This window comes from Panthera onca, chromosome D1, assembly GCF_046562875.1.
Source record: "Panthera onca isolate mPanOnc1 chromosome D1, mPanOnc1 haplotype 2, whole genome shotgun sequence".
NCBI lineage: Eukaryota > Metazoa > Chordata > Mammalia > Carnivora > Felidae > Panthera > Panthera onca.
Window position 1 is genome coordinate 113,268,320 of NC_138348.1, and position 15,692 is coordinate 113,284,011.

Consider the following 15,692-nt stretch of genomic DNA (forward strand, 5'->3'; position numbering starts at 1 on the left):
ATATGTGATAACGACTATGATTTCAAATCATAATTTTTGTATGTGAGGAATATTTGATAAACATAAAATTCAGTGTGACTTGGTTTATCAATAGTGCTCTTGACTCACTGATTATGTGGTTGAAATTAAGGCAACTGTATTCTTCAAATGGATTACTTTAGGGAAAAACTGGATAAAGCAGTTCTCTTTTGATAACTAAGTGGTGTCTGGGGGCCTCCATGAACACTTAAATCAAGCACGTCTGATGCGTGCATTACAAATAATGAAACTTAAAGAAGATATGTCGAAGACCGTGTGCACCTGCTGGCGGAACCCAGCAGCCCTCCGTGCGGGTGCCCCTCAGGCCTAGTCTCAACACCTCATTGACACGCTCCAGCCATGTGGACTGGGCCTTTTATTCCTTAGGTAAGCAAAGCCCATTCCTGTCCCAGATTCTGCACGTGCTGGCTCGTCCGCCTAGACTTTTCTCTCTGGCACGCCCACTCAGCCTTCTCACTCAGCTCAAGCCTCTGTTCACACGTCCCCTCCTAAGAGAGACCTCACCTGAGCACACTGGCTCCACCCTCTCCAACCCACTCACCTGCCAGCTCCCTTAACTGACACCAATCTTCTTCAGAGCATCCTAATATTAATTGGAAATACGGATCAGTTCCACTTTAATATTTGGCTAAGATCTATTACTTGCCTTCACTCTCTGGTAATCCGAGTAAGTAGATGCCAACTGTAAACAATTCCTGACATCCCAGAAATGAAGACTCGTGTTTGTAAAGCACAGGTGTTACCAATCTAGTAAGTGTGATGTTATTAATGCCAACCAGCCATGACATTTAGATCTACTTTACTTTATTTACCATTGTATATGGATCAGGCATTTTATATGACACTTGGAGTGAAAATAACCTCTTATCTGCTCTATAGGTTGAAATTCTTGGTCTCAAGTATAATTATGTACTTGTTGCAAGAATAAAATTTTAAAAATAACGACTGTGAAACTGTTCATGTTATGGGAGGAGATTGAGAACTCTGTATTTCAGTAAGGGGAGAAACAGGATGATAATAGAAATCTTAAGAGAGAATGCAGCAGCTACATAAGCATAGGAATAATGTTGGAAGCATTTTAGGAAAAAAATATTAATAAAAATGTAGTAACAAAGTATGGTATACCTGTTGGCTATGGTGAAATCCAAATCTTTGTAAAATTGTTTGACATATTTGCACCTGCAACATTAAATAAAACACTGAAGAAAAAAAGTGAATTCTAGGTGAGCGAGTTGTCTTTAAGCACGAGTCCTTCGAGAGGAGGATCTAGCTGGGGCTATGTCCCATCTGAGAGGAGACAGAACAATGGCCCTCAGCTGTGTTGCCTTAAAGTTTCCCTAGGAGGAAAACGTCTCCTATTGTTTACCAGAATATCTAACAGAAGTCATCTTCAATTGAAACACAAAAACAAAAAAGAAAAAGAAGAAATGAGACCCACCAAATATTTTCTCACTTAGTAAGATTTCACAGAACAGACATTAAAAGAATACTTATTTAGGAAAATTTTCTACTGAGGTTTTAAAAATCCAGGAAGGTTAAAAAAAAAAAAAAAAAGCTTCACACGTCATTCAAGTAGCGTTTCCAGGACAGGAGTACAAAAGGAGTTTGCAGATTTACTTAAGGAGTGGATGTTACGTCCAGGTTCTTCCTAGACACTGTATTACTGAGAACGCTTTCCTGAACTGTGTGCACTGTGCACACAGGAGTAGTGTTAGTGGTAGTACCACTGCACAGTCCACACCCCCAGTGTCCAACCACAACCACAATTAGATGGGCGTGTGGCGTGTGCAACAATTAAGTGGGCGTGCGTCATGTGCCACCCCAATATGACAGGCTCACATTGTGCGACACCACATCAGGGGGGTGTGTGTCGTGCGCAATCCCACTCAGGCGGGCGCTTGTCGTGTGCAGCCCCAATCTGGCGGGCGGGTGTTATGTGCAACCCTGACCTGGCGGGCGGGTGTTGTGTGCAACCCCGATCTGGTGGGCGTGTGTCGTGTGCAACCCCAATCTGGTGGGCGTGCACAACCCAGCGTCCTTCAAGGCGGGGCAGGCGCACTCACACCAGCGCGGATGCCCACTTCCCTCGCCTGCCCCGGAGTCTGCAGCTGTGAAGAACTGAGCACAGCAGAGCACAGTGACCCAGGCAAGAGGCACAGCCAGGATCCTGTCGTCGGGCCACCACCACTGACAAATACAGGGACGGCTGTCATGGGGTCAGGAGCCAACGTCTGGAGTTTTGCTCCCAGCCCCCTGGGGTGTTGACCCGCGTTGTCAGATGGGACAGCCTCCAACTGCAGCAGCATCCCCCCTCCCCCACAATGCCGGCACCTGCCGGCCACGCCCCCTCCGGCCGCACAGCCCCGGCTGACCCAGAAGACTGGGCCACAAGGACAGACGGCAGTGTGAGTAGGGCACTCAAGGAAACCCACCCGCAGGTGGCTCCATCATTTGCATTGCAGCGTCCTGCCCCCTTCCACGGGGGCCCTCCCGGGACGATGGCCAACTGGAGCATGTGCGCAAAGTCGGGAGGGGTTGTGACAATGACCAGGTGGGAGGGAAGAAACCACCAAGACCCCAACATGTCGGGTCAGCGCACCGCCATTCCATGGCAGGTCACAGAGCTACAGGATGCGGACCACACTCTGGAGTTGTCTTGCTATGCAACTAATAACCTGGGCTCTGGCAGATATGACCCAAGACTTGAGACACCCAGAGAAGTCCTGACTGGTACGGGTGCCCAGGTTGCTGACCTCACCAGCACTCACTGGGTACTTGCAGGGGGACAGTGTGCCACAACCACGCTTGCCGTTTAAACATCCTCTGCCTGTTTGCTGCTGTCAACATCTGCTCATTATGCCAGTCCAGCGAGCTGCTGAGATTGGTATGCATGTGGTAAGAGCGAGATGCAGACAAAAATTCAGGGAAGACTTTGTTGTCCTGAAAGCCAATTAGGCTGCTGTATTGTCACATTTCTAGAACCAAGGCTTATCTTGTGCACAAATAGCACAGTGGATAGGACTGCTTCCCTAAAGCTGCAGATCATCACAGACCACAGACTGCCACTTACTACTCCAGATGTGCAAGCCAGCTGAGCACAGGCAGAAGTTATGAGCTGAAAGTGTTGACACTACCGTCCCTGTACAAAATTTAACTCCTAAAATCCCGTGATGCTATCGCTATAGTAATAGCTCTATTTTACTGGGTAGTATTTCAGTTATGTACCCTACGTTCATTCTAGGATCGTGACAACAGTTTAAGGTTTACCTGTATATTCATCTTAAATCTCAGGGTTTGGGCCAAGATTTTTTTTTTCATGAATTCTAATAGTAATCTATTTATTTGTTTTTTTTTAATCTCTCTCCTTCCCCCCAAATTAGAGATCCCTGTTGATAAGAACTCATGGTTCCCTCATTACTTGTTATTTTTAAAGAATGCTACATAAACCCTGACGACGGAACGAGAAATGAATGTGCGGTGCTTCGCATATAAAATCATTCTCACCAGCTGCCGCACACGTGATCTCCATACCCATGTCTGTAACACCGCGTCAGACACCGGGGTCACTGACCAACGGACCCTTACCTGTATCGCAAGGGCACGAGCCACGAGGCCTCTCAGGTACTGTAAGGGGTCTTCTGGGCCTTCCCACCTGCTCTGCCATGCCACAGGACACTGCAACAGAAAAAGGCTCCAGTGTTACATATAAAAGACCTTTCAACAGCGGTGTGATGGGGAAAATGTTTTGGCATAATCCACATTATGTGTGTCATGAATTTATTTTCTTGCAATATGTCTTTTTTTCTCTTATCACAGTAAAAATGAATGACACAGAATGGATTCATTTGTTTCTCTCAAAAGAGATTCTTTAAAGTAAAAATTCTTGAAAGAATAAAAGCATCAATAGGCAGATACAGAGCAGCAAGCCAGCTGTCCCACGACAATACTTAGTCCAGAAAGAAGTCACATCAAATCCGACAAGTTCATTTTATCAGTGGTCAAGAATGTTTAACAAGTCTTGGCTCCTATAGACATTCCTTAAACTATAAACAGAACAAAATATAATAGAACTTCCATCCCAAAACCACACTCAGAAGAGAAGACATTTAAAAAGTGCTCTAAATTGAAGTTAAATAAGTAAATAAAACCATTCTACATCAGTTTTCTGTTTAACATCTGACCTCATTCTCCACTGTGTACACTTCTTTCCCGCACAATATTTGTTAGTTCATGTTCGTCCTATCACACCTCTTCTGTGAGGGTTTGCTGGACTTTGCAAACGTGACAAAAATATCACTCAAACTTCTGAACTTGAGCGATAAGGAGAGAACATCGATGTGACACCCCAGAACACTGATTGTGTAGTTGAGAAAAAACACTGTAGAATGTATCAACAATGCATGGAACACAAACATTATGACGATGGGAATTCAGGGTGCAGGACGACCTTCGGAAACATGTGGTTCCGTTACCTTCCATGTGTAAAGTGAGCCTTCTCAGGAATGTGCCAGAGAAGTGCCGGAACTGTGCTTTGAAGGTGTGGGGAGTTTAACATGACTCCAAATCCTTTGACACGCCTCCCACTGAGGCCTGACCTGGGCGCTCCTCTCCTCAAACGGGGGTCCTGTGACCACAGCAGCAGTTTCATGTACAGTTTCGGGACCAGGCCTCAAGAAATCGATTGCTTGTATTTTCTGTCTTTTCAGACTTTTCAGCTTGGAAGCCATCCACCATTGGTGAAGCCCAAGTTCTGGAGAGGCCCATGTGGCGACGGGCTGAGGTTTCCTGCTTCCAGCCAGCACAGCCTTGCCAGACCTGTGACGGAGCTGTGTGGAACAGACAAGCTTTCTTCACCAAGCCCCACCCAAATTTCAGGTTTCTAAGCTGAAAATAAATGAATTTTTAAAATAATGTTTAACCCAGTAGATTTTGGTGGAATTTGTCATATGGCAGGACGACTGATGCAGATTTCGGTACCTTCCCGTCGACAGTGAGGTCAGTGTCCCCCGATGTGAGGACGAGCTCAGCGGCAAGCTGGCAGGCAGGACGAGGCACAAGTGATGCTGTGTCGTGGTTTCCAGGTCCAGGCCTCACGATGAGCACCTTTCATCGTCTGTGTCGTGGGGCATACCATCTCAGAACCAAGATACGACACTGTAAGGGAGTGAAGCGGCCCGAACGGAGAGGCCCACGGAGACATGCCCCCACGAGGAGTAACCAGTGTCTCCAGCCATCGTCCTGCGGAGTTCCCAGCCACTCATCAGCAACGACATGCCAGCCTGTGAATGGACATCTTGCAAGAAGATCCTCTGGGTCCAGGCTGAGCAGACACAGCTGGTGTCACACGGACCAGAGATAAGCCTGCCCCACCAGATCCTGCCAAAACTCTACATTCATGAGCTAAATACGTTGATTCTTCTTGTTTTCAGCCATTAAGTTTTGGGGTCATTTACCAGGTAGCAATAAGTAATTGATAAACTAGGCTTTCACACTCTTCAGTATTCTGATTTCTTACTGTAGAAAGATAGCTTCTTTTCCTGGCTTATTACATAAATGGTATGTTACTGCAGACACCCCCAACGATCCCTGCCAGCTGGCACTCATGCCTTGGTGAAACCCCCTCAGCGGGAGGATGAACTGGTTCCAGTGACTAGATTCTGATGGAAGAATACAGCGAAAGGGATGGGATGCCACTTTTCAGATTACATTACAACATACTGTAGCTTCTGTGCTCTCTCTCTCTCTCTCCCGTGCTCGCTCTAGGTGAAAAAGTTGCTAGGCTGTGAGCCTGCTTATGGAGACATCCATGGACATATGATCAGTCCCCCATCAGTAGGGCCCAGAGGCCCGCCAACCGCCAGGCTGCTGATGCCCTTGGCAGCTGTGAGGACCACAGCTCTAGACAGCACCTGGTTGTGGAGGTGCAGGAGACCCGAGTACTCGCTAAGTCACACGAAGACTCCTGAGCTGCAGAGACTGAGACACTATACATTCTGGTCATTTATACCACTCAGTTTTATGGCAATTTGCTATATAGCAACACGTAACAGAGAGAGTTAGCAATATTAGTGTCAGGGTAGTTAGCTACCCTGTGTGTGAGTCAGGTTACTACACTCCACGGATGTGGAAGTCTTGATTGTTCAACTCGGCACTTCCGTAAGGAGTGTGGACAGTGCTAATCTGTGAACATGTGCAGGACGGGCAGGAGTGTTCAGGAGACTTTTCCAAGAATGAAAGATCTGGTGGGCGCCCCTTCTCTCCGCCGCATGCACACAGACGCTCCCACCAGCGGGGATGAGTGAGAACACCGCCACCTAGCTGGCTAACGGCGTACCTCCTGTGCTGAGCTCTCTGGCGGCCGTGCTCCAGCCAACCGGCCCTCAGCCTGAGTCCGTCTGCCGCACCGTCACAAGCAGGACACCGCAACGGAAGCGCTGACAAGGGCCAGCGACACTTCCAAGTGACTGCTGCCCTGGGGAGAAGGAAAGATAACCGAACACACCTTCGGCTTCGACTGCAGCCCTGGCAGTGGGCTGGGGGCAAACACCTGGGCTGACTGCAGGCCCACCTCCGGTGAAACCTGGGGGGACAAGGCTGGCCCAGTGCCCTGTACTTCGGCACTACTGCAGCTCTGGGGAACAACCGATCCGACCAAACTCTAGCCAAAGGTGCCCCAGACTGGCTCACTAACAACACAGGGACCACACCCGGCCCACAACAGGCAAAGACAGCCTCTGCAGACGACCGGCCTGAAGGCAAAGGGATCTCGGCCACAAAAGGACACACACAACACACGTGGGAGACACCTTGGAAGGACACACCAGGGCCTCTTCCTCATAAGGACACTAGTTTCTTTTTTTTTTTTTTTTTTTTTTTTTATTTATTTTTGGGACAGAGAGAGACAGAGCATGAACAGGGGAGGGGCAGAGAGAGAGGGAGACACAGAATCGGAAACAGGCTCCAGGCTCCGAGCCATCAGCCCAGAGCCTGACGCGGGGCTCGAACTCACGGACCGCGAGATCGTGACCTGGCTGAAGTCGGACGCTTAACCGACTGCGCCACCCAGGCGCCCCAGGACACTAGTTTCAAGAGCGGGAGACATAGCCAACTTTCCTAACACACAGAAACAGACACAGAGAGTTAGACAAAATGAGGACATAGAGGAATCCATCCCAAATGAAAGAACAGGACGAAATCATAGAAAGACACCTAAAGGAAAGGGAGATAATATGCTTGATAGAGAACTTAAAGTAATGTCATACATGAATTGACACTTCTCCAAAGAAGACACCCAGATGGCCAACCAACATGAAAAAATGCCCAACGTCACTCATCATCAGGGAAAGACAAATGAAAATCACACTGAGATACCACCTTCCACCTGTCAGAATGGCTCACATGAACAACTCAGGCAACAACAGATGTTGGTGAGGATGCGGAGAGATAGGATCTCTTTGGCACTGCTGGTGGGAATGCAAACTGGTGCAACCACTCTGGAAAACAGTATGGAGGTTTTAAAATAGAAAATTAAAAATAATTAAAAATAGAACTACCTACGACCCAGCAATTGCACTACTAGGTATTTATCCAAGAGATACAGGTATGCTGTTTCGAAGGGACACATGCACCCCCATGTTTATAGCAGCACTATCGACAATAGCCAAAGTACGGAAAGAGCCCAAATGTCCATCGATGGATGAATGGATAAAGAAGATGTGGTAGAGTATTACTCGGCAATCAAAAAGAATGAAATCTTGCCATTTGCAACTACGTGGACGGAACCAGAGGGTGTTATGCTAAGCAAAATTAGTTAGAGAAAGACAAATATCATACGATTTCACTCATATGAGCACTTTAAGACACAAAACAGATGAACACAAGGGAAGGAAAGCAAAAATAATATAAAAACAGTGAGGGGGACAAAACAGAAGAGACTCTTAGAGAACAAATAGAGGGTTGCTGGAGGTGTAGTGGGAGGGGGGATGGGCTAAATGTGTAAGGGGAATTAAGGAATCTACTCCTGAAATCACTATATGCTAACTAACTTGGATGTATTAAAAAAATAAATAATAAAAAAGAACATACCTATCAATAATTACTTTATTGTGAATGGAATCACACTCTAATTAAAAGACAAAGGGTGACAGAAGGGATGAAAAACCAAAACCCATCTATATGTAGCCAGAGGAGATTCCTTTTAGACCCCAAAACACATGCAGATTAGAAGTGTGGGGATGGAAAAACATTTCTCATACAAATGGAAGAGAAAAGAAAGCTGGGGTAGCAACAGTTAAATTGGACAAAATACACTTTAAAACAAAGACTGTAGGGGCCACTGGGTGGCTCAGTTGGTTAAGTGTCTGACTTGATTTCGGCTCAGGTCATGACCCTGTGGTTTGTGGGTTCGAGGCCTATGTCAGGCACTGCAACGACAGTGTGGAACTTGCTTGGGATTCTCTCTCTCCCCTCTTTGTCTGCCCCTACCCCACTCATGCTTGATTGCGTTCTCTTTCTCTCTCTCTCAAAATAAATAAACTTAAAAAAAATGACACTATCCAACAAGAAGACACAAGAATTGCAAATATTTATTCACCCAACATGAAAGAACCCAAATACATAGAGCAACTATAAACAAACATAAACAAAATAATCAATACTAACACAATCCAAATTCATTCTATGAGGCCAGCGTAAAACACACAAAGACATTACAAAAGAAAAGAAAAAGGCCAGTATCACTGATGAATACAGATGCAAAAATTATCAATAAAATATTAACAAACCAAATTCAGCAATACATTAAAATAATCATTCACCAAGATCCAAGTGGAATTACTACCAGAATGCAAGAATGGTTCAATATCCACAAATCAATCAACTTACCTACTTTCTAATTCTAGAACACTTTCATTACACTCTAAAAATAATCTGTATCTATGTAGTCACTTCTTCATTTCCCTATTAACAGAGGATGATTTTTAATTGATTTTAGCCTTCTGTAATTGCTTTCAATGATATTTTGCAGTTTTTATTGTACAAGTCTTGCTCTTTTTTCTTAATTTATTTCCCTGTATCTACTCTTCAATACTATCATAAGTGGAATGGCTTTCCTAATTTCCTTTTGGATACTCCAAATACTAAAATCTAGCATTCACTGCTACTGTATAGAAATGCAACTGACTTCAGTATATTTATATTCTTATTGTAACTTTCATATTCATTTTCCTAATGATTAACGATACTAAGAATTTTTCACGTTTCCTTGTCACCTGTGTACTTTTTTATTTTTTAATTAAGTGTAGTTCACACAGTTTTATCTTAGTTTCACGTGTATGATATGATTCAACAATTCTATACATTACTCAGTTCTCATCTAGATTAGGTGTACTCTTAATTCCCTTTATCCATTTCACTCATACTCCCATCACCTCTCTGCTGGCAACCACCATTTTGTTCTCTGTATTTAGAGACTTTCTGATTGTCTCATTTTTCCATTGCTGATTTTGTTTCTTGAATTGCACACATGAGTGAAATCATACAGTATTTCTCTCTTATTTCACTTAGCACTGTACCCTAGGGATTCATCTGTGTTGCTGCAAAAGCAAGGATTTCATGCTTTTTTACTACTGAACAATATGCCATCGTATACATACACACACATGCAAACACCATATCTTCTGTATCTATTGATCTGGATGTGTGTGGATGAACCATCCAAATCCTTACACCATACACATAAATAAACTGAATAATGATTAAATACGTAAATGTACCTGAAACCATAACAATCCTAGAAGAAAACAAATAGCAATTTCTTTAACATCATAGAAAACACTTTTCTAGATATGCTCCTCAGGCAAGGGAAACAGAAGCAAAATTAAAGTATTTGGACTACACCAAAATAAAAAGCTTTTGCACAGAAAGGAAATAATCAACAAAAGGAAAAGACAACACACTGAATGGGAGAAGCTATTTGTAAATAATCTATCTGATAAGGGGTAAATATCTAAAATATATAAAGAACTTGTACAACTCTACGCACACACACACACAAAAACCAAATAATCTAATTTAAAAATGGGCAGAGAACCTGGATAGACATTTTTCCAAAGAAGACATACAGATGGCCAAAAGATACTTAGAAAGATGCTCAACATCACTCATCATCAGGAAAATGCAAATCAAAACCACAATGAGATTTCACCTCACATCTGTCAGAATGGCAACAATCAAAAACACAAGAAACAACAAGAAATAAAAATCAAGTGTCACCATGGATGTAGAGAAAAAGGAATCCTTGTGCACTGTTGGTGGAAATGTAAATTGGTGCAGCCACTGTGGAAAACAGTATGGAGACTACTCAAAAAAATGAAAAACAGAATTAACATATGATCCAGTAATCCCACTATTGGGTATTTACCCAACAAAAATGAACACAAGAATTTGAAAAGATACATGCAGACACCCCTATGTTTATTGCAGCATTATTTACAAAAGCCAACATAGGGAAGCAACCCAAGTGTCCTCCCATACATAAATGGGTAAATAAAATGTGCTATATGTATACCTTCTTGTTAAAGTGTCTAATCAAGTATTTTTTAAAAATTTGGAATGCTTGTCTTCTCATTATTAGTTATACTTCAAAAATTTCTACATACATGTTCCTTTGTTGAATATGTCTAGTTAATCTTTCTCCTGTCTGTGGCTTACATTTTATATTCAAAACAGTATAATCAATTTGGGGGTAATTTTTATATGTTTGGAGATACAGGTGTAGGTTTTTAATTAATTTTTTTTTGGCTTTGGCTCTTCAATTGTTCTATACTATTAAAGAGATTTTCCTTTCTCCCTTTTAATTGACATAGTATATTTGGTGAAAATCAATTGATCATACATCTGTGGGTCTTTTCCTGGACTTTATTACATTCCATTGAGCTATATATCTATTTTTATACCAATACCATAGTGCTTCGATTGTATCTTCCTAACAGTTCCTGAAATCATGCTGAGTAAGATCTTTCATTTCATTCTTTTCTAATACTACTTAGCATACACTAGGTCTTTTGTATTTTTGCAAAAAAAAAAAATTAGAAGCAAATGTTAGTCACTACAAAAGATTATGTAGTGGTTCCGATTGGGGTTGTTTTGAACTTCTCAATTAATTTGGGAAGAATTAACATCTTAACAATACCGGGTCTCCGGATACATGAACACAGTACACCTTTCAGCGCATCTTTCCATTTATTTGACTCTTGTTTACTTTCACTCTTCAAAGCTTTGTGGTTTTCAATGTGTACAAAAGTGTTACACATTTTTGTTCAATTTCATCCTGAAATTGCAAGTAGTACTTTTAATTTCAATTTTCAATAGTTTGTTTCCAGAATATGTATCATTTTGACATACTTACTCTGTATCCCACAACCTTTCTAAATTTAAATGTTCTTACTAGCTCTGGAACTTTTTTGTACATTCTGTAAGACGTTGAAAACAGATAACCATAAGTTCTGCAAATAAATACAGGTTTCCTTCTTCTTTTCCAGCCTTATCTTTTTTTTTTTTTTTTTTTTTAATAACTTGTCATGCTAGCTAGACCCTTCAGCCCAATGCTGAATAGAAGCAGTGAGAAAGGACCTTGATGCCTTATTCCTGGTCTTAAGAGGAAAGCATTCAGTCCTTTACTATTATGTTAGCACAGCTTTTTCACGGATGCCCTTTATCTGGTTGAGAAGGTCCATTACTCTAATCCTGATTTGCTGAAAATTTTAATCATGACTGGTCGCTGACTTTTGTCTAATGCCTTTTCTGTGTCTATTGAGATAAACATGTAATTTCTTATTAGTCTACTAAAATAATTAACATTTTTTTTAATTCAACCTAACTTGTGTTCTTAGAGTAAATCCCACTTAGAATCCATTTTTACATTTTGTTGAGTTTCATATTTTTGCAAAAACAATTAGAAACAAATGTTCAGTTTGCTAATATCTTGTTAAGTTTTGAGTCTATGTTCAGGAAGGAAGTTAATCTACAGATTTCTTCCATTACAATACCTCTGTTAGCTTTTGCAATCAGGCCATGCTGGTCTCAGAAAGTGTAGTGAAATATTCCTGCCTCTTCTATTTTCTGAAAGAGTTTACACAGAGTTGGTATTATTTCTTAAGTATTTATTACATTTCAGCAGTAAACTCTAAGAGTTATGGGAACTTTAATAAAATTCAACTTCTTTAATAGGGAGTAGAGGCTATCTGTCTCTCCTTGAGTGAGCTTTGGTAGTGTGTATCTTTCAAGAAATTCATAAAATTCATCTCAGTTGTTGAATTTATCAGCATGAAGTTGTTTAAGATATTCTATTATCCTTTGAATGTCTGTAGAAACGTAGTGATGTCCCTATCTTATTCCTAATACTAGTAACTTCTGACTTCCTTATTGCCTCGTCTTTCTTTTGGACTAATTAAGTAAAGCATATGTTTCCATCTTATGTCCTATATAGACTCATCATGCATACCTCTGTGATATTTGTATTTGTTGCATTGGGATTTATAGTATACATCTTTTTTTTTTTTAATTTGCATCCAAGTTAGTTAGCATATAATGCAATAATGATTTTGGGAGTAGAATCCAGTGATTCATCCCCTACATATAACACCCAGTGCTCATCGCAACAAGTGTCCTCCTTAATGCCCCTTGCCCATTTAGCCCATCCCCCCCACCCTCAACACCTCCAGCAACCCTCAGTTTGTTCTCTATATTTAGTAGTCTCTTATGTTTTGTCCCCCTCCTAGTTTTTATATTATTTTTGCTTCCCTTCCCTTACGTTCATCTGTTTTGTTTTTTACATTCCACATATGAGTGAAGTCCTTTGATATTTGTCTTTCTCTGACTAATTGCACTTAGAATACCCTCTAGTTCCATCCACACTGTTGCACATGGCAAGATTTAATTCTTTTTGATTGCCGAGTAATACTCCATTGTATATATATACCACATCTTCTTTATCCATTCATCTGTTGATGGACATTTGGGCTCTTTCCATATTTTGGCTATTGCCAATAGTGCTGCTATAAACACTGGGGTGCATGTGTCCCTTTGAAACAACATACCTGTATCCCTTGGATAAATACCTAGTAGTACAATTGCTGGGTCATAGGGTAGTTCTATTTTCAATTTTTTAAGGAACTTCCATACTGTTCTCCAGAGTGGTTGCACCAGTTTGCATTCACGCCAGCAGGGCAAAAGGGTTCCTCTTTCTCCACATCTTCACCAACATCTGTCATTGCCTAAGTTGTTAATGTTAGCCATCGTGACAGGTATGAGGGGGCTATCTCATTGTGATTTTAATTTGTATTTCCCTGATGATGAGTGATGTTGAGCATTTTCTTCATACGTCTGTGGGAGGCTGGACCCCGGTGCCAGGCTGAGACCGGGTCGAACAAAGGCTCCCTGTTGACTCAGCCAACCCGGTGGTTCCCCCTCCCATTCTCCCACTTGCAAGGGCATACGAAAGCCTTGTCAAGGCTGAGAAAGTTAATTCCTGAAGCCTGTGGTCTGTGGGTGTTGGCAGTAATGTTACCCCCCCCCCCCTTTTCTACCCCGGGTCAAATAGAAACAAACATGGGAACTGTGTTTTGCTAGCAATCTATCAACAAGGTCTTGCTGTGACCCGTTTAGAAAGTTCACAAGGTACACAGAACTAAATGTTTTGGCTGGCAGTGATCATGTGAAACCTGTTTATTCTTAGAATGACCTGATCCATAAGAGTCTTATAAAAGATTGTGTACAGCAACAATAAAGTCGTCACTTGGGCCATCAGCCCAGGGGACCCTCCTGTTCCCAAACTGGCTTCTCTCTCTTTTTTTCTTACATTCCCCTACCCTCAGGACCCTGATCTTGGTGTTTGTTGTGCCGGTTGCAACATACGTCGGTTGGCCATCTGGATGTCTTCTTTGGAGAAGTGTCTTCATGCCTTTTGCCCATTGCTTCACTGGATTATTTGTTTTGGGGAGTGTTGAGTTTGATAAGTTCTTTATAGATTTTGGATACTAACCCTTTATCTGATAAGTCATTTGCAAATATCTTCTCCCATTCCATAGGTTGCTTTTAGTTTTGCTGATTGTTTTCTTCGCTGTGCAGAAATTTTTATCTTTATGAAGTCCCAGTAGTTCATTTTTGCTTTCGTTTCCCTTGCCTCCAGAGATGTGTTGAGTAAGAAGGTGCTGCATCCAGTGTCAAAGAGGTTTTTGCCTGCTTTCTCCACTAGGATTTTGATGGCTTCCTTACATTTAGGTCATTCACTCATTTTATTTTTGTGTATGGTGTAAGAAAGTGGTCCAGGTTCAATATTCTGCATGTCGCTGTCCAGTTTTCTCAACCCCATTTGCTGGAGAGATTGTCTTTTTTCCATTGGATATTCCTTCCTGCTTTGTCAAAGATAAGTTAGCCATATGTTTGTGGGTGAACTTCTGGGTTGTGTATTCTGTTCCATTGATCTAAGTGTCTGTTTTTGTGCCAGTACCATACTGTCTTGATGATTAAAGCTTTGTAATACAGCTTGAAGTCCTGGATTGTGATGCCTCCTGCTTTGGTGTTCTTTTTCAGGATTGCTTTGGCTATTTGGGGTCTTTTCTGGTTCCAGAAAAATTTTAGCATTGTTTGTTCTAGCTGTGTGAAGAATGCTGGTGTCATTTTGATAGGGGTTGCATTGAATATGCATATTGCTTTGGGTAGTATCAACATTTTAACAGTATTTGTTCTACCAATTCATGACCTTGGAATGTCTTCCAATTTTTTGTGTGTCTTCTTCAATTTCTTTCATAAGCTTTCTACAGTTTTCAGTGTATAGATTTTTAACCTCTTTGGTTAGGTTTATTCCTAGGTATTTTATGGGTTTTGGTGCAATTGTAAATGGGATTGATTCCTTGATTTCTCTTTCTGCTGCTTCACTGTTGGTGTATAGAAATACAACCGATTTCTGTGCATTGATTTAACAACCTGCAATTGTGCTGAATTCATGGATCAGTTCTAGCAGTGTTTTGGTAGAATCTTTTGGGTTTTCCACATAGAGTATCATGTCATCTGCAAAGGATGAAACTTTGACTTCCTCCTTGACCATTTGGATGCCTTTTATTTCTTTGTGTTGTCTGACTGTTGAGGCTAGGACTTCCAATACTATGTTGAATAACAGTGGCAAGTGTAACATCCCTGTTGTGTTCCTGACCTTAAGGGAAAAGCTCTTAGTTCTTCCCCACCGAGGATGATATTAGCTGTGGGTCTTTTGTATATGACTTTTATAATCTTGAGGTATGATCCTCTATCCCCACTTTCTTAAGGGTTTTTAATCAAGAAGGGATGCTATATTTTGTCATGTGCTTTCTCTGTATCTACTGAGAGGATCTCTTTTCTTTTACTGATGTGATGAATCACACTGATTTGTGAATACTGAACCAGCCCTTCATTGCAGGTATAAATCCCACTTGATCGTGGTGAATAGTTCTTTTAATGTATTGTTGGATCTGGTTGGCTAGTGTCTTGTTGAGAATTTTTGCGTCCATGTTCATCAGGGAAATTGGTCTATAGTTCTCGTTTTTAGTGGGGTCTATGTCTGGTTTTGGAATCAATGTAATACTGGCCTCATAGAATGTCTTTGGCAGTTTCCCTTC

The 15,692-nt window shown here is 41.8% G+C and overlaps 1 protein-coding gene across 5 annotated transcripts in view; it reads right to left on the reverse strand.

The window, feature by feature from the left end:
- Positions 1–15,692, reverse strand: part of DYNC2H1 (dynein cytoplasmic 2 heavy chain 1) — a 343,887-nt gene that overhangs the window by 58,434 nt on the left and 269,761 nt on the right. For all 5 annotated transcript variants that reach the window (XM_078432668.2, XM_078432669.2, XM_078432667.2 and 2 more), the window contains one exon: positions 3,625–3,714. In XM_078432668.2, coding sequence (XP_078288794.2) covers positions 3,625–3,714 — 90 coding nt within the window. The remainder of the gene's footprint in view (positions 1–3,624; positions 3,715–15,692) is intronic.